This window comes from Acomys minous, assembly GCF_964271855.1.
Source record: "Acomys minous genome assembly, chromosome: 2".
Taxonomy (NCBI): domain Eukaryota; kingdom Metazoa; phylum Chordata; class Mammalia; order Rodentia; family Muridae; genus Acomys; species Acomys minous.
In genome coordinates, this window is record NC_140484.1 from 40719371 (window position 1) to 40739678 (window position 20308).

Here is a 20308-nt window from a genome sequence, read left to right on the forward strand (position 1 = left end):
ATATACAGTATATATTTATATAATTTGTAAGTAAGCATGCATACAATACATACATTTGAATACATATCTCAAAATGTTCAGTGGTGTGATATCGAGTAAAGCATGTGAACTCCATGTTTTGTTTTGTTTCAGGGAAGGCTGTGTGTTTTTGTTCTGTTTTGTTGGGTTTTTTTTTTTTGAGACAAAGTTTCTTTGTGTAGCCTAGGCTATCCTAGACTCACTTTGTAGACCAAGCTGGCCTCAAACTCACAGAGATCCACCCGCCTCTGCCTCCCTGAGTGCTGAGATTATAGGTATATGCCACTGTGCCCAGCTTCAAAGGCAGAAATCTTTACCATGGTCCCTAACATATGTATATTCATTTATAAATAATATTATATGCTCATATCAGTCCACATAGTAAATGTTGGTCAAGATAGAAGTTGAATTATAAATGCACTGAATCATTCACTGTTTTTCTGCTCATAATTATTATAAAATATTGTAAGTGACTAAGTAACCTGAACATTCATCAATAAGGATGCACATATGGGCCTAGGTACATTGCTCCACTGGAAGAATACTTGTCTTAGCACGAGAGAAGGCCTAGGCTTGATCATAAACATGGGGCATGGTGGAATACACAAATAACTTCATCAGTACAAAAGTGGAGAAGGGTGAATCAGAAGTTCAAGGTTACCCTTAGCTCATTTACTAATATCTGAATAACAAGTTTAAGGACAGCTGGACCTACGTGAGACCCTGTCTGAAAAACAAGAAGCCAGCAAGTCAGGTGCGGTGATGAACTCCTGTAATCTCAGCTACTAATGAGAATAATACCAAACAATTAGAAATTGGAGGCTACCCTGGGCAAGTCAGCAAGACTTCAAGACTCTCTCAAAATTTAAAAATATAAAAATCAAATAATTTAAAAAGTTAAAGTTCCTGAGTTTAACCAATATTAACTTTGTTCTACTGACAAAAAGGAAAGGTAAACCCATTTGTTGACATGTACATTAAAATATGCATCACTATTAAAATTTGTACAGCAGTTCAGTTTTGTTTATTGTGCAGTGTAGGTGTTTTGCCTGTTTTATGCAAATAATCATATGTCAAATGTCTCACTGTATAGCCAGCACAGAGCTACATTTTATCCAAATACAATGCGATAGGAAAATAAAATGTAATGTTCCATACATGCTTTATGTGGTAAAAGTTCTTGTCAAATATCCTAAGATGTTTCCATGTCTCAATAACTCAGGACTTCTCTTAGATTCAAGTACTATGCTCAACCAAGCCAACAAAAAATACACACACACACACATACACTCCCCACATCCCTTTTGTACCTCCATCTTTTGCAAAGGAAAATAACAGACGCCTTACTCTGAGTCTTTAACTGTGAACAGTCGGACACATCTGTCACCCACTCATCAACAGAGCTGTTCCCACTGATCCAGCCAGTACTCAGGTGCCTGCTTTTCCCCCTCACTCTTACATGGGTGTCCCTCACTAAGATGTGTGCTTCAGTGAAGTGGTCAGCCTTCCCTGATAAAGGAGACGGTTTTTCAGTCTATAATTTATAAAGACCTGAGCTCCCTGCTGGAACCTTCAAAAAAGCTCTTGAGACCTGAAGAAACCCTCCCAAGTACTTCTCAGCACAGTGCCTTAAAAGAAAAAGGAAGCTGATTTGTCAAAGTCTCACCTGACCAAGTTCTGGCAGACTTGGCAGCCTGGAGTGCATCTGAGTCAAAGAAATAAAATTATGGTTAGTTTACTAATATATGCAGCAATAACTTAAAGCTTATCTAGTAAATATTTATCATTTTCTATTGTCTAAAGATAAGAATTTGTTAAATATTTATGTATAATTTACTTCTCATGTCATTTCTTGTATATAATTCTACTGTAGAAACAATGATAAAATTAATAAAACGTGGACAATGAAACCAAAACAGATTTGAATGCTGTTGATTCAGTGACTCTTCTAAGCCCCAGTTCTCACATTTAAAAATAATTTTAAACACTTTATGACCCCCATAAGGTAATAAGAAGGATTATCTTGACTAATACATCTGAAGTAGCTCACGCTGCCTGGTGCATTGGTACATGTAATAAAAATAGTACATCAGTTACTATTTCTCACAAAATACCTGATACAGGCAACTTAAGGAATGAAGGGAGGGTTTATTTTGGCTCACAGTTTGAGGGGACACAGTCCATCATGGTGGTAAGTCATGAAGGTGGGAGTGTGAGGCAGCTGTTCTCACTGTGTCATCAGTCGGGCACCAGAGAGAAGAATGATGCTGCTCAACCTTTCCTCTCTTATTCATTCTGACTCCAGCCTATGGGAAGGTACCAACCACATCCTGGGTGGGTCTTACCTCCTCACTTAAACATCTCTGGAAATACTCTCATAAACACACCCAGAGGTATGGCTCATTAATCCAGTAGGTGATTCTTAATTCAGTCAAATTTACTAAGCTATTTAATCCAGTCAATCTAACAACAGAGGTTAACCATTGAAGGTAGATAGTATTATTATCGTTGCTATTACAGTTACTAAACAGCAACGCTAGCACAGAATTCTAGGAAATCAAATAATAAAACATATTTTAAAATATTTTAAAGTCATAAAACAGGACCAGTGATGTAGCTCAGTAGATAGAGTGCTTGCCTAGCACTCAAGAGGCTCTGGGTTCTACTCCTTGTACCTCATAAAGTGTGAATGATGGCACACACCCATAATCCCTACACTTCAGAGGTGGAATGAGGAAGATCAGAAGTTCACTTTCGTGCTCTGTGACATAGTGAGTTCCAGACCATCCAGAGACACTGTGTGTGAGTGAGTGAGTGAGTGAGTGAGTGAGTGAGTGAGTGAGTGAGTTGAGTGAATGTGTGTGTGTGTGTGTGTGTGTGTGTGTGTGTGTGTGTGTGTGTGTGTTTATCCACCTGCACTGCCTAGTGCCACTCTGTTCATTAACACTGTTTTGTTGGAGTGTTTCGTTTGGTTTGGTTTGGTTTAGTTTGGTTAGTTTAGTTAGTTTGATTTGGTTGGTTTGGTTTAGTTAGTTTCTTTTGGTTGGGTTAGCTTAATTTATTTGGTTGGTTTAGTTGGTTTGGTTTAGTGAACTGGTTTGATTAACTTTTGGCTTGATTGGTTTCATTTGGTTAGTTCAAACTGGTTTGATTTGATCTTGTTTGGTTTAGTTGGAATGGTTTGGTTTATTTTAGTTAACTTTGTTTCATTAGTTTTAAGATGGTTTCATTTGCTTTGGCTTATTTGTTTGGCATGGTGCTGATAATGGAAACTAAGGCTTTGTACACGCCAGGCTCTGCCACAGAGCTCCAGAGCCTCTTCTCATTGTTGTTGCCTGGCAACTCTTCTTTCGTATACTATTCTATTTTTCTTAACTGGGGAGTCTATGATGTCCTAGGTTCCATCTCCAGTGTCAAAATAAATAAAAGGAAAAAGAAGGGTTAAATCTGCTTTACTTTTCTATACACATACATATGCATATAATTTTTTCAAATCTCTTAAGAATTCTTTTATTGAACATGTAAAATGATTCAGGACTTAATATAATTATTTTCCCCATTAGTTTCCTCTTTACAGCTCAGAGAAACTTTCCTGGCTTAGCCATCAATGATTATACTTTCAGTGTAATTTTTTTAAACATAGTTTTTTTTTTAAGAGGAAAAAAGAAGACGTTGTTCATAAAATAATAAAATAAGCTGTTCAGAACCTGGCATTCTAACTTTCACTTTTTCCAGTACCAGCCTTTGTGTCTTTTCTTAAAAAGGGGAAAAAGAGGTTATAATTGATTCTGTTCCGATTTGTGTTTTTATTAGGAGCTAAAATAAGATTTAGTAAAAGAAGAAATTTTGTTGCTACTAAATAGTGAAATACTAGTATTTTTTGTGTGAATCTGACCCCACCCTCACCCCAGTCTAATGTTTTGAATGGTTAATTTCCAGGCCCACAGCCCTCAGCTTGTGGTCCTGTGGGAAGGCTTACAGCCTTCAGGAGGTGTGGCCTGGCTGGCAAATCTATTTCACTTCAAGGCAGACCCTTGAAGGTAATGACTCACCACTCATTCCAACCACAGTTTCTGTTTTCTTGTCTGGACAGTATAAACAATGTCTTGCCACCCACAGGAGGCAGAGTGGACTACCGTACATGTTGTGCTAAGACCTTCTCAAGTTGAAAGTCAAAATAAATCCTTCATCCCTAAATGCTTCCTCCATCCATTTTGTCACATGGATAAAAAGTGACAAATACACTACCATTTCCCTACCCGTTACAATGACAAAAACACATAAAGGCTATCCTTTTGAGAATCTTACTGGAATCCAAGAAAATGGACTGTATAAAAGGAATGGCCGTAGTATCATCTGTTACATTTTTTGTAATCGCACAAACATAAGAGACTTGGGTTTTTTTTTTTCTCCATAAAATGTAGAAGTCTTGAGTCTTTCATAGAATTATAACCGATGGAGCCAGGTATAGTGGCGTGTGTTTATAGTTCCAGGTCCAGGGAGCTAAGGCAGAAGAATGATGAATTTAAAGCCAACCCGGGATGCATACTGACACACTATCTTAAAATAAATATACAGCAATGGTTTTCTTCTCTCTGATAACTGGGGCTTGATTGCAGGGCCCCATGCACACTAAGTGCATGCTCCAACACTGAGCTCTGTTCCAGATTCAGCACTCTCCTTGCATCTTAGGGCTGACTTTTCCTGAGGTCCAAGATGATGATGAAGATTGTTTCCCACTTAAAAGTGAGAGGAGTGACTTGGGACTCAGCCTGCTTTGCTACACCTAGCATCACATCACATGACACTATAAAAGATGAATGGGGGGAGGGGGAACGGTGTTACCTTGGCATCTATAAACATTTTGTAAACAGGTAAAATGAGAATTTCCAATCGCAGGGCTTACCAACCATAGGTGATTCAGTGAGGGTGGGACTGGTGAATGTTTAACAAAGGCAAAGGACACCATTTTAGTCCTTGCCAGAGGACCTTAACCATGCTTTCCACGTACTCATGACTTCTAAACTTTAAACGAATATGAGGCCAATGACACGAGGAAATCTAAAATAGACTGGCTACCCTAATTAAAATATTTCTCTCCTACTTCCATATCAATTTTCCACCAGGTCAATGACATCCAGTTCTAACTTCACGGGCCTGATTACCCTGAGGAATTTTCCGTAGTCCTTTCTTCCCCTGTTTCTCACCAGCTGCCTTGCTGAACTTTGCTCTCCAAGTGGAGTTTCCATAGGGTTGTTCAGAACGCAGCGTTCTCTAACTCAGCTCTGCTGCCTACAGTAAACACAAAGCCCCCCCCACCCCCAGAGGAAAATACAACTAAGCCTGGTGACCCCTTTAGATCTCTGCTGTGTCCCTAATGTGTCCTCAACAACCATCATTTCCCAGGGGTACTTTAGCTGGGATAAAGAATAGTCACAAAATTTTGAATACTCAATATGCAGAGAATAAAATTGATTTGCCCACACTTGGTGAGTTTCAGCCTTATATCCCTATGATACCTATCCTGCCTGAAAGGGGTGCTGCATGGAGTGGAATCCACCACAGTGCAGCAAGTATTGTTATTGTATGTATTTTTCCCTCTTTTGAGTTGACTACTTACTTAAACAGGCTTTTTAACAGGAACATATTGGTGATAGGCACAGGGACTGTTGTGAGACAATTGACAAAGTCTCTTTTCTTATTAGGTTTTCTACAACATTTGTGGCATGTTTTTATGAAGTAAAGGAAGAAACACATTGAAGTGAATAAATACCCTCACTTCATAGATATCATCAAACCAAGTGATATTTCTAAATTTCTTCAAATGCACTAGCAGAAGGAGGAGGAGGAGGAGGAGGAGGAGGAGGAGGAGGAGGAGGAAGAGGAGGAGGAGGAGGTAATTGAAAAACTGTACCTGTGAGGGTCTTTTGAGCTGGGTATGAATTTGTTACATTCTCTCTTGTAGAATACTCCTTCAATCCAGGATTTCTGAAACAGAGAAAAGCATTATTTTGTGATCTGTTTTAATGAAATGAGAGTACGGTATAACAGTGGTAATTCAGATAGGCAAGAGATGCATAATTATCATGATAATCATTCAAACACTGAGACCAAGGGCTGGCGACACAGCCCACTTTGCAAAGCATTTGGTGCACCAACATGAGACCTGAGTTCAGAGCCTAGGTCCCAGCAGAAAAGCCACGTGTGGCAGAATGCTCCTGTAATCCACACTCAGGGAGGTGGGGAGAAGAAAATCCCTGGGGCCTACTGAAAACTAATCTAGCTGACTCATCAACAGAGGAAGACAGCAATGTCAGCTACCACGTGCATAACCACAAATGTGTGCATTCATGTACACACACACACACACACACACAAACACACACACACACACTGCCAAGACCAACCAAAGCAAAATAGGCTAAGCACTCAGTAGCTTCTATAGCCAAATGTTCACACAAAATACAAAGCTAATTCACACAGAATCTCACCTTAAGTAACAAGATCTTAGTAAAGCTGTAACTGATACATTCTCTTAAACCTAAGACTGAGTTCCATATCTTGTGCCACAATTCTAACACATGCATATTATACGTCAATACTTTTAACTTATCAGTACCTAAATACCTATACAGATAAGGTATCAAAAGACTGTAAAGTATATCTAAGGACAGTTATAAAGTATATCAAAGGACAGTTATTATCTTGGCATATTCTTTAGATAATCTGTGAGCACATTTTACCATTGGCAGCATCTCTTCATGATACAAAACCTACATGGGGAATTGGGACTCACTCTTCCTTCTAACAAAGAGCATTAATTCTACAAAATTCAAGTCTTATCCAGCCTCCTCCACAAGCTGCATTAGAAATCTGGAAACACAAGAAAGCTTGGCTTTGTCAAAGTATGAAAAAAGTTTTTGATTTAGGTTATATATTTATTTGTAAGATGTCATTTTTTATGTGTAAAAGCGTTTTGCCTGCGCAAGTGTGTATGTACCACATGCACACTTAGCTGCTCCCAGGAAGCCAAAAGATGGCATCAGATCCCCTGGAACTGGAGATGTGAACCACAGTGTGGATTCTGGAAACCAAAACCAAGTCCTCTGAAAGATCATCAAATGCTTTTACCACATTTCTCCAGCCCTCTAATATGAAAATATTTTTATGCCATAAGGCCTAAGATCACATGTGTGGATGTATCCTTGGGCAGCCATACAAACTATAACAGAAGGCGAAGGAAATATTCTTTTTCTAAGTTCACACTCTCTAAATCTGAGAGTTTACTACTAAAAACAACAAAGATGTCAGAGTGTAGATTTTAAGCAGAATAGAGAGGGCAAACGTGGATCCTGTGCATTATTAGCACCTACATCCATTTAATCAAAACTTTCCAAGTGAAGGCCAGGACCACCTTAAGTCTGTCTAGCCTCCTATCCCTTTTGCAGTCTACAACTATTTTTGTGTATTAAGAACCACCCAATAAATTGAGGGAGCCACTGAAAATATAGATCTGGAATAATGTAAAGCCACATAATTTAAAATAAACTGAACGGTCAGGAGCTCATAGCATATTTATTATAACAATAAATGGCATAATTGTTTAGAATCATTAAGCTCCATCCCTATTAAAAAATATTAACAGTTTTACCTAGCTACTCCACACATATATTTAAAATCTAATTTTTGCAAAGTGACAACAAAAAAAAAAGCTACAAAGGCATTAATATGTCCTCAAGCAATTTCCTCACTCTGAACTTGAAATATTTGAATCTACTGAATAATTTTTTGAGAGTTTTGAACAGGCCTTCATGCTGAATCCTTGGAATTGTGTAGATTCCCGGTGTTAAGAAAAGTAGGCATAGTGGTGCACACCTTTGATCCCAGCACCCAGGGAAGCAGAGGCAGATGGGATGGATTGCTAGCCTGGGCTACAAAGCAAATCTGGCACAGCCTGGGCTACAAAGCAAGTCTGGCACAGCCAAGGCTACACAAAGAAACTCTGTCTCGAGAAAAGAAAAAAAGAAAAAGAAAAAGTCAAACTAAAGGAGAAAGAGGTAAAGACTGATATAACACCTCATGTGCACAATTAGCTATTAAGAACAGTTGTAAACCAGACACAGTGACATCCAATATTGCCCCAGCTACTTCAAAAGCTGAAGTAGGAGGACCAACTGGCTCAAGAGTTGGAGACAGCACAGCAAGATGCTATCTCTAAACACAAGCATATAACAAATAAACAGCTGACTGACTGCTAGTTTAGGAGCCTATATACACACACTAAGCAAGCTCAGCTCAGCCTATTCCTTTTTTCAAAGAATTATTTTTATTTTTGATGGATATGAGTGTTTTGTATGCGTGTGTGTAACTGCACTGCATGTGTGTCTGTTGCCTCCAGAGGCCAGAAGAGGGCACAGGGTCCTCTGGAACTAGAGTGTTATGGACAGTTGGGAGTAACCATGTGTGTACTGGGAATTGAACCCAGGTTCTCTGAGACTCAGTCACAGAGCTATTGGACAGTTTGTTCACTAAATGCTTAGATTTCTTCCAAGGACTTATTAGGTCTCCACAAAGCTTAGCTATCATCATCAGCCATTGCACAGGCTAAAATGAGCTTTTGGTTGTGGGCAACTTAACTTCCATGGTAATTTTCTCCACAGAGCAAGGTGGAGCCCTCCAAATCCTCCTCACTGGACTTCTCATAAGATGATGCAATGGGCTTACAAGTCCACTTTCTCCTTAAACTCCAGGGAAGGTAGGTCCAGTGCCGGTCATTTATGTTGCTCCAACCCAAAGATTGGTGACTGAACATCCGAAACAAACACACTAAAAATAGACCGTCAGGTGCCCTCGTATAGAATTTTCCTTTCAAAAACAGGAAGCCTGTGACATAATAAGAACATAGAAACTTTCTTTCTGCAGTTCCTGTATCTTACCTCAAAACACAGCAAAGGCCTCTAATCCCGGGGCTCAGGAGGCCGAGGTAGAAGGATGGATCGTTCAAAGCCTGCCTGGGCTACACAGTGAAGATATAACTCCTTTATAGATTGGCTTTTTTCTTTCTTTCTTTTCTTTTTCTTTTTTAATTTGACCTTGGGGGAGGAAATTTTAACCTTAAGTTAAAATTAGCTTTTACATCCAATCTTAGACCTGAGGTAAAAGTGAGGAAATACAAAGAAACATACAGAGATGGGCCCTGCAACAGCCATCATCCACAGATGGTTCTACATCATGGTATTGCTTTTTTTCTTTGCAGGGCTGGTGATTGAAAGCTCCATATCACACATGCCAGGCAAGGGCTCTACCACCATGCCATGCTCCCAGACCCTGGCGCTTTGGACTGTCTTCAGAATACAGATTCTCTCTGGGGAATCTCTGAAAAGACAGTCTTAGAGGAGCCCCCTTATTTTCAAACCCTGGTCTTTTTTTTGTTTTAACATCCACAGGGTTAAGTGACTGAGGAAAAGGAAGCAAAGGAACAGATCATTTCTTTTCTTCTTAAAACTTTTCCATACCTTCAAAGGGCTCACAAACACCTGTCTGATGACGATGGCACTTGTTCTAAGAGGCACACAGCACAACACTGACACGATTTAGCGGCACCCACTCTACTGTCTTTATTTACTAACTTTATTATGGCCTAGTTAAAAGAAAGGCAATGAACTATAGATACAAGTCAGTAGCAGTATGTTTGGTTTGCCTAGCATGTACAAGACCCTGCACTCCCAACCCAGGCCATCTAAAAGAGAAGGGGAAAAGAGCATTGTCTGGACTACAGCAGTGCATCAGTAGATAAGCACTTGCTGTGCAACAGTGAGGTCTGAAGTTAAAATCCCCAGCACCTGCAGAGTGTGTGTGGTGCCACCTGTAGTCCCAACATGCTGTAGCAGATATAATGAGTCTCTGGAACAGTCTATGTAGCTAGACTAGTGGTATCAGTGTGCTCTGGGATCAAGTGGAAGACCAAGCCTCCATCTGCAGGATAGAGAGCAACCAAGGTACCCAATATCAACTTCTAGCTGCCATGTGCACACACACATGCACATACATATACATACATACATATGCACACATACACACACATACATATGCACACATACAGAGAGAGAGGGGGGGGGAGGATGGAGGGAAGGAGCGAGAGAGAGATCAAACCATTCCCTGTGGATTCTACTTAAAGAGGCTAGTATCATATGTATCTTGGAAGTCACAATCTTTAGGAAACAATAAGAATGCCTCAAATGAAAAACCTAATCATTTCAGATTTCAGAGGGATATTTGGTGATTTCTGTGTAGGACTTCTCTCTTAGAGAAATCCCTTCATTCAAACTAAGCCTCCCTCAGATGAACCTGGCCTGTCTTCCCTGGCCACTCCTATGGGAGGTTCAGCTCTGGGAAGTATTGTATGCATATTTTGTGATCTCTGCAAGAATGATTCCTCTGACTCAATTGACCCAAGAGGAATAATTTCAGAAAGAAATAGTATCCAAACCCAAAATACCTAGAAATGTAGCAACGGTTCCACAAACACTACCATGAAGTGTATTGACTGATTTTCCATTAAATGTTCTTTCCAGGAGGCAGAAAGAAAATGGAGAAGTACCTATTATTCTTTCTCTTTTTTGAAAGTAGCAACATCAAAAATCTCTCTCTCTTTTTTTTTTTTTACAACAACCCTAAAAGGGAATGTCAGCCAAATGACCCACAAATGATTAAAATGCAATTTCTTCTGTGTAAAGATCTTCCCACATTGCTGTGTTAGGCAAAAGCATTTAGAATCTCAGAATCAATTTCTAGGCTACATGAACTCATGGGTTAATAAAGAATACATTTATGTGTTAGCAGCAATAGCAGTTACCTCCCATATATAATAAAATTGCAAATGAAGTGCGACTGTGTCCCTTCCTGACCCTCCTTACATCACTTAAATCTCTCAAGCCCTTAGGATTTCAAAAATATCAGTGAATGATAACTTTTTCCTCAGTTGTCACACACAGTCATCCTGTCTTCTAAGGAGTAAAAATGCAGGTATAAGACACTTAGAACTTCTGGGCATGTTCAGTCATTTTGGCAAGAAAAGAAGAGGAAATAGAAACCTCTTCTATTAGTTCTTTTACAAGTGTCCCAGATAATTAAATAAAGAGCTTTAAAGGGAATTCCAGGATACCTGTTGTATAATAGTTCTAGCCTGTAAGCCTTTCCAGGCAGTCATAAAAGGCCCTCCCGCTTCCAAGGAGCCAAATACCTCCAACCGTGTTGTTTATGAGCTCAAGATCAAACCCACAGGCCTATGTACGCTGGGCAGTGATCAACCACCGAGCTACATCCCAGCTCTACAGGTGGTCTTTATGCTCAAAAACAAACAAACTATCCAAAACATTAATAAGACTACACCCACGTCTGCTACATAGTCTAAGACACACGTTCTGCGACAGCTAACTGCGTTATTTTCGTACTGCTGTGACACATACCTGACTGAACAACTTCAGGAGGAAAGGTCAGTCATGACTCGTAGTTTCCAAAGTGTTAGTCTGCCATTGCGGGAAGGCAGGGAACACAGGAGCACAGAGGTCCTGGCCAGCCGAGTGGAACAGAAAACAGAGAACTCACGCCCAAGCAGAAATAGATATTACCTTCAAGGCCCACCCAAGTATCCTAGCTCTGCTAGCTAGGCTACATACCTCCAAACAGCTTCACAGCCACCAAAACAGCAGCAGCATCCCCTGCATCCCTGGGAACTAACTGTTCAGACACATGGTCTTTGAAGGGTGTCTTTGCACGCAGATTATAACCCTCATAAAATTATATGTCTAAAATAATTAACCAAAAGTTAAACTTAAAGGAAATATAACCTTCTGGGGGGATATATAGGGAATTTCAGGCTGAAGGTGACTTAGTTAGCCACAGTAACACCTGTGCTGGGTATAGCAGGGCAGAAAGGACGCGAGAACTTGGCTTCATAAAGTCGGCTGCATCTGGACACAGTGCACTGGGTTATCAGTCCACCACTCATGAGGCTGGAGACTGCCAAGAATTCCAGGCCTCCTTGGGCTGAACAGTAAGAAACTGTCTCACACTGCGGGTGGGAGTGAGGATAAATAGTAGAAACGCATGCCATTAAAATTAGACAAATTCAAAAAATCTCTTCCAAAAGCAGGAAATGACGGTATGTGCTCTCAACCCTAGCAGTCAGGAGGCATAGGCAGTCTGTGAATTTGAGGCCAGCCTAATGTACTTAGCCAGTTCCAGGATAGCAAACACTACATAGAGAGACATTAGTTCTCAATGTGTGTGTGTGTGTGTGTGTGTGTATGTGTGTGTGTGTGTGTGTATAAACAAACAAGCAAGCAAGCACTTCCTAACAGAATAAGAGAAAAGAGAGAGCCAGTGTGGTGGCTCATGTCTATAATACCAGTATTCAGGGGCCAATTCAGGAGAATCACTGTGGCCCCAGGACTAGCCTGTGACATATAACAAGTTCCAGGGAAGCCTGAGAAGCAGATCTAAACATGTAGCTATATCTAAGTCAAACTTCCAGTACCAAAATGGGTTATATCTTGAGTCATTGGACAAAGGGGCCCATAAAACCCCCCAGACATTACAGACTATTGTCAAGACAATGGGTTGCCCTCCACAACCTAATGGGAAAGCCCAAATTGCAGAAAACAGCACTTAACTTATATCCTTGAACACAGAGAACTGGAGCTAGTGCACAGCTAGAAGCTTCAGCCCTACTGACTAGCATTCATGGTGCTGGAAGGTTCTATGTATGCTACTGGAGAAGAAAGGTAATCATAAATATCTCCCAGCTACAAACTCTGAGACATAATGTCCCTGCAAGATCTATTGGTACAATAGTAGCATAAATGTGATGAGTGCAACCAACGACTTAGATAGGTCATGGGACTAGAAGAAAATGTACTACTATTATCCAACTAAAGGAACATAGCAATAAAAGGTGCTAATGACACTCTGCTATGCTCATCTATTAGTATCTCAGTCAGCCATCCCCAGAGAAGCAGTAGATGGGAACTAATACAGAGATCCACACATGGACAACGTGCAGAGAGTTAGAGACCTTGGGAATCTCAGCCCTAACTAGATGTCTTTATCACACTCCCTTCCCTCGGGGCTCAGGGAACCCTGCAGAACAGGAGGCAGAAGGATTGTAAGAGCCAGACATAATAAATGACTCCAAGGAAACAGTATCTTCCAGGTACAACAGGACTGATGCACAGAGGAACTCACAGAGACTGTGGCAGCGGGCATAAGACCTGCCCAGGTTCAAGCCAGAAAGGGTCCTAGCCTTGAGGGGGAAAATGGTGTCTTAATCTAACCAAGAAGTGCTTTGCAATTAATACCTGCTGGCAAAGGGACAATCAGTTGTCTACCCTGGAGTGTTACTGGGTGTATCAACTATACTCCAGGACAGGCCCACACCTAGTAGTAATTGATCAACACAAAATGAACTCCATGGTTTCCCCCTGAATGTTTTGTTTCGTCTTATTGGTCTTTTGAATGTTCTGACTCTTGTTTTTGTAGGGTTTTTTTTTTGGGGGGGGGGGGGTGATGTTTGTTTGTTTTTGGTTTGTGGGTTGTTTTTTTTTTTTTTTTTTAAATAAAGAGCCAAAAACCATGAAGTTAGATGGCATGGGAAGTGGAGAGAAGTTAGAAAGAACTGGAGAAATGGAGAATCATCAAAATAGATTGTATGAAAAAATTTTAATTAAAAAAAGCAAAAGGTGTAGGCGTGACCAGGTCGATGGCTCAGCAGCTAAAGGAACATGCTGCCGAGTCTAACAACCCAAGTTCAGTGCCCCAGACTCACATGGTAAAGGGAGAGGAATCCACAAGTTATCTTCTGACAACCACACATGGCACATACATGTATACACACATAAATGAATACATATTATAAAGTTATTGTTTAAGTGTGGGTGATTTGTCTCTATTCCTCATCAGTAACAGCTCATGTTGAAGAGCAATGTTTTTCAAGTTTGGAGAATTTAAGATTCCTTAATACCCTAAAAAAAAAAAAACTACTAAGGATCCTTGACAAGTTTTATTGAGTTATGTCTGCTGGGATTGACCCCAGTGACTAGAGAATTGAGACACTGTCATGTTAAGATGTTTATAAAAACCATGTGGTCATGGAGGAACAGAGAAATGTAGAATCAAAATCCAAGTACACAGGGACTAAAGGACCACTCTTATCTACATGGTGACCTAGCACCTGAATTCAAAGCAGGTTTGGTCTCAATGAAAATAGATGTATTGTTACACAGGTAAGAAATCTCAAAGAGATACTTCCTTTGTGATTAAAACTGCAAACAAACTGAAGAGGATGGCAATTCTGTCCATGATGACCAAACTGAATGAGAGATGGAGAAATTGGGAGGAAACAGCTAAGTAGAAGAAGGCATTCTGGGGAAAACCAACACTGCTGTAAACAGCAGTCATGTGTGCACAGACACAAATACACATATGTGCATGTATTCATTCTCTCTCTCTCTCTCTCTCTCTCTCTCTCTCTCTCTCTCTCTCTCTCTCTCTCTCTCTCTCCCATTCAAAATTGCAGAGAATTCTCATTCCCTTGAGACACAAAGAGTTGTTGACAAACTTATTTTTCTTGGCATTTTTGCCTGAGACTCTATTTTCCATGTTCTACAAAGTCACAATTTAGCTCTGAAGGCTATAACTCTCAGTGCTCACTTTTGTCACTCTTGTTCAGAAAGAAAAGGCAAGAAAAAACCACAGTGTATTCACCACCCTTTCTCTTACTACTCACACCCTACAACTCAGTGCCACAGCAGTGTGTTTTCCATAGTGTGTCTTGCAAAGCTTTGGCTCACCATGCACATAAAATTCTCTTATAATTTCACATCGTTTGATTGAAAAATTCCACCATAGACTTATAGACTTATATATTTGAATGCTTGGTTCCCAGTTGTGGAACTGTTTGATTAATATTAGGAAGTTCAGCCTTGTTGGAAAAGACGTATCTCTGCAGAATGGAGATCTCTCTCTCTCTCTCTCTCTCTCCTGATTTCCTGATTGTGGGTCAGAAGTAAGCTCCCAGCCTGTCTCATGCCATGCCCCTCGCCATGATGTACATGGACTCATTCTCTGGAACTCGAAGCCCCAGTAAACCTCTTCCTCTATACATTGGTCATGATGCTTTGTCACAACAGTAGAAAAGTAACTAAGACATAATTACAAGCACCCACTAGATTTGAGATAGACTGTGGACACTGAAGAAGGTATACAATGTTCTTGCTACATAATAAATAGGAATATCTCTTAAAATTGAATTTAAAAAAAAATAATCGCCTCAAAATTACTGCATATGCAGATACCTGCACTCAAGGAACAGGAATTTGAGGTAAAGGGAAGACATAGAGGGAAGAAAGAAAAAAAGCAACCTTACTCTCTTCTGTAGCCTACAGGTGACTCCAACCAGAAAAATGGATAAGACTTTTTAAAGATTTTTATTTATAATGAACCATTTGTTGGGTATGTTTGGCCCACAAAAGCCAAGAGGGCATTGGAGCCAGTGTTGTAGGCAGTTGTGAGCCACCCAAAGTAGGTTCTTGAGACCAAGAATATGTCCTCTGGAGGAGCAGCAAGTGTTCTTAACCAGTGAGCCATATTCCCAGGCCAAAATATATATACTCTTCCTTGGTAAATTACTGCAGGGGCCTATTATTATTCTCCAACAACAAACTTTCTTGAACATTCATTTGCTGCATATAAACACTCTATCTCCATTTTAAAGGCCACCTCAAACCCTGTACAATTGTGTTGTCACATAGCAACAAATTTTTAAAAGGTAGTTGTAATGTTATAATGGCACATCCTATAATTTCATTCTATAACCCCTCGAAAAGGCTAAACCGGGTCCCAGCATGTCTTTTTTTCTTAGGGAGTGGAGTTTTTCTTCTCCCAGTTCCAGAGATCAAACTCAGGCTTCACATACACTAGGCAAGTACTCTACTTCTGAGCAATCTTCCTACAATACACTTTTAAGAGGTAATGCTGCAAACGGTACAGAACCAATAAAAGACAACAGATGCTAGTGTGAAAGTGAGCTGGCGTCTCTCCCCTGTAGCCCAGTCACCACTTTCCCTGTTCAAAGCTAAGCTCTGTTGCACTTCAGTGAACATTCCTCCATGTTAGAGAAAGTTCTCGCCATAATGCACTTCTATTGCCCCAGATAATTAACAACTTGTAGTTATGTAAAGAGTTAAACTTCCTTCCAAAAGGGTTTTTGAAGTAACTGAATTCTTCCACTTAAAAGTAATAATGACAAAGGAAATAGGTAGCAAAATACATTTTACTGCTAGAAAACCAAACTCCTTTCACTGCCTTGAATGTTTACAAGTTTGAAAGCCCCCGTAGTTGCACCCTGAAAGCATGGGATTATTGAACAACAAAGACAGCAGAAGTCTTATCTAAGAGAGTATTCTGTGCTCAGGGATTTCTGACTATACATCAACTGTGGTCATGTGCATTGAAGGGGAGGACAAAGTACAGTGACCTCTTGTTGCCACTGATGATAGCGAGTCTGCTCATCTGTCTACAATTCAACTAACTGTGTACACAGCACATAGCCAGTCACCTTGTCAGGTGTGAGAAGGAATACCACAGTTTAATTGCAAACTTAGCCTGTCCATCATTTCCCCGACTAAAACTGCCACCCGTCATGGTCTCCTTATGGTGCCTCATTGTACCCAAGTGTCCATGTTAGAAACCAAGACGTTCCTATCCTTACTGAAGTGCACTCTGAGTTAAAAGGGGGGATTACTTTTCCTCCTCTCTTTCTTCTCTTCTATTAATGAGTACAACTTTGCTTCCTCCCTGCATTCTGCTCCAAATCTTTACGACTAATTGCGGAGTGTGTTAGAAGCACAAACCACATTGTCCCTGCTCTCTCCATTCCCGGTTCCAGGAAAGGTCCCAATTAAAAGATAATTGTCAGAAAAGTACAAAGCAGATACTGGCTGTAGTGGAAGCGGGAATCATGTTTTCTTAGATGCACAGGTCTAGTACACTTGGTGACCTCTAGATTACGACACCCACGGTCCATGTTTTCAGAGCTGGCCATTTTTCAAAACTAACGAACCACCCTGTCCCCACCTGCTGGACTCCAGAATACATTCTCAAAAAGATACCGTGCACTTTCTCTTTCGGCACCAAACAAGATGAATACCATTTATTTTCCAATATCTGGCTTGTTGCTCAGGAAAAAAAAAGTGTTTTCTTCTCCTATCCATGTGTTAAGTTACTAAGTCTTTCAACCAAAGCAAAACCAGACCTCTAGCGGTTGCTGCTTCCTATTCAGTCATCCATGAGGAGTGCTGGCCCTATCTCTGAAATAGCATCTATATTACCAATATATATATATCGGTATCTATATCACCACTAACCTTGACAGTGGCTCCACTTCCCTAGATAAAGTCATCGTAATGTTTTATGTTGATTGTCCCTAGACCTTCCTGACTCTACTTTGCTCTCCTTTTGCCCGGTCTCTGCAGTAAAGCCTGGAGTCTTCAGTTCATGTCTCACTCACTGTCAATCATATCCTGCGTGTTCTCCTCCCTGCCTCACTCTCCATATTTTATATGCACCTGAACATCTTCCAAGGCCCTGAATTCACCTCCAGGAGTTCTCTTCAGCCGGCTCTCCCTGCAGGCTATGCTCTACTCCTCTGCTGTCTAGAATAAAATCTGGATCAAATTCTCCTCTGTGTGCCCACCATACACTGGTGCATGATGGCCTACTTACGCCCACTGGACTCTGCCCACTGGCAGACAGTGCCACACCCTCCTTTCCTACCTGGGCTGTATGCCAGCATGGCCACTGCTTTCTGTCCTGCAAAACAAAGGTGTAACTTGGAAGAAGTAATGTACTGTGCCATATACGTGTGTGCAAATATTGAGAGTCTCCAGAGGTGATAAACTGTTGTCAATTCCTCTAAACATCTGGCCAGGGGTTTCTCTGAGGAGATCAGAGACACAGTTGTTTGGGTTTTTTTTTTGGTTGGTTGGTTTTTGGTTTTTTGGTGTGTGTGTGTGTGTGTGTGTGTGTGTGTGTGTGTGTGTGTGTGTGTGTGACTCTTTTTCTAGATTTTTGAAATTTTCAATAAAGAACACTCCTTGTCTAATCCCCACCTTTTTTTAAAAAAGTTATCATGTTAAGATCTTTAATCTTAATTTTTAGGTGTTATTTTAAAAATAGGAACATTTTGGGCCATTGATGTGCTCTTTATGGTTATGTTTTCTATCCTTTCCACCCTGTCCACCCTTCTGTTTGTTTTTGCTCAGATGTTGGGGTTAGAGTTTGATGTATGCTGGGTTTTAACTCTACCAAGAGCTGCTAGGGGCCTGAGATTCCCCAATACAGTTTGTTCAAACAAGAGGACCTGAATTCAAATGTCCAGAAAGCACACAAAACCTGAGGCCAAAGGCTTGTTTCTGTCAGCCCAGCACTGATGGGTAGAAAACAGATTAGAAAAAAAAAATCTTTATTTCTCTACTGGGGCAACCCCAGAGCTCACTGGCCAGCCAGGCTAGAAAAATCAGTAAGCTCCAGGTGCATGGGGGACCCTGTCTCAGAAAACAAAGGGGAAAGTGATCGAGGAAGACTACACACACACACACACACACACACACACAGAGGCACATACATGTACACAGACAAACATGTATATACACATGACCCACACATAAAAATTAATAAATATAGTAAACCTTTCAGATTTTAACATCAAATTTTCCACATTCAGAACAACTGATTCTCCTAAAATTCAATGACGAAAAAAAAAATGCTTTGTGGGAGTGAGGGTGGTTCAGGAAGTGAAGCCTCAGCAGTCGGTCTGTCAGTAGGAAAGCAGGAATGCTGTGACTAACGGAGGTTGGCAGGCATGAAGTATTTGCTAGGCCCATTTCCCGACTTGTGTTTGTTGTTGTTACTCTGGTGTTCAAAGCCCCGGTGATGGTCTGTGAAGGTTGAATGCACATAAGGCCACTCAGGAAGGAACGAGGGCACTGCCACCACACAGCACCTCCCTCTTAAGAGTCACCCAGCAGCCAACTACAGGGCAGGTTCCATTTCCACTGGGCTTGGATTCTTAAGACGGCCCTTCTGTGTTCGACTTCTCGTGACATTGTAAGATGAGAAGGAATGCATTCGATCCATAACGAAGAGCCTTTGACTCAAAAGGGCGGCTACAAAAGAAGGATTAAACAAAAAGAACAGCAAACTTCCTACTCCAGAACGCATCACCCAGATGCTTATAACATCTCATAACGAGCAACGTTTCACTCTAGCTGCTTCCAAGCACGAACCCAAACTATAAGAAGATAAAGCAATTTAAAGGAACCCACCATCGTGCTCTACAAACAGGAATTCCAGTACCTTCTAGATGAGCCCCTGTACCAGCTGCACCACAGACTTGCCCTCTTCTGACCCGAGGGGCCCAGATGCCAACCGGACACCCCAGCACAAGGACAGTGAAAGGCTCCTTCGGGGTTCCTGGTCCTTCACCTGCAAACCCTGCTCTTCAGCTAGATGTTTGCTGAACTGAGGTGGTAGCCAGCAAAACACAATTTCTGTCTGAAGGTCTCCGAGATAAGACCTCCTTGTGAGGAGTGCTTACCCAAACAGCGGGAGTGGCTACAAGAAACTTGAGAAAAGCCAAATACGGGCTCCTCTGTGTTCCCTGAAAGAATAAAAATCTAGTTTGAAAGTGTCTTATGTCAGTTTGCTTTAACTGAAGCTGTCGTTAGAATAGCACTAATATTTTGGAGATTTTTAATTGCAACGTTTTGGACCCCTGGAGCTAAGGACATGGGTGTTCCCCTGTAATCCCAGCCAAATGGGAGGCTGAGAAAGGAGAATCATTTGGGGCCACGAATTCCCTCTGACCAAAATATAGAGCTTTTGTCTTTATTTTTTTTTTCATTAAAGATTTAAAATCTTCTTCTCTATACATTCAAAAATATCTCCTTACTTGGTCTTGGAGTCAAACAGGAAAGCTGGCTGTGTAGAAGGCACTTTATCTAGCATAGATAAGGTCAGAGATTGGGATTTGTTTTGTTTTATTTTGCTTGAGACTCTTTGTGAAGAACAGGCTGACAGTGATGACAAAGGCTGCAGAGGATTAATGGATACCAGCCAAGTGTCTGTGAAATGCCCTCTTAGGCTTAGATCCATCTGGGATGAAAACCATCTCTCAGAGATGTTTACAAGGCTCAGCTTACAAAACTGCTTGATCCTTAAATCGGTGGATGAT

At 40.8% G+C, this 20308-nt stretch overlaps 1 protein-coding gene across 7 annotated transcripts in view; it reads right to left on the bottom strand.

Moving 5' to 3' along the window:
* TRPM6 (transient receptor potential cation channel subfamily M member 6) overlaps positions 1–20308 on the bottom strand; it is a 132121-nt gene that overhangs the window by 103172 nt on the left and 8641 nt on the right. For 5 of the 7 annotated variants that reach the window (XM_084773777.1, XM_084773778.1, XM_084773776.1 and 2 more), the window contains exons 2-3: positions 5933–6006; positions 1685–1723 (exon numbers count right to left, since the gene is read on the bottom strand). In XM_084773777.1, the coding sequence (XP_084629903.1) occupies positions 1685–1723; positions 5933–6006 (113 nt within the window). Of the gene's footprint in view, positions 1–1684; positions 1724–4326; positions 4495–5932; positions 6007–19400; positions 19637–20308 lie in introns of those variants that run through there. The other 2 variants (XM_084773780.1, XM_084773782.1) reach the window with 2 other exon arrangements.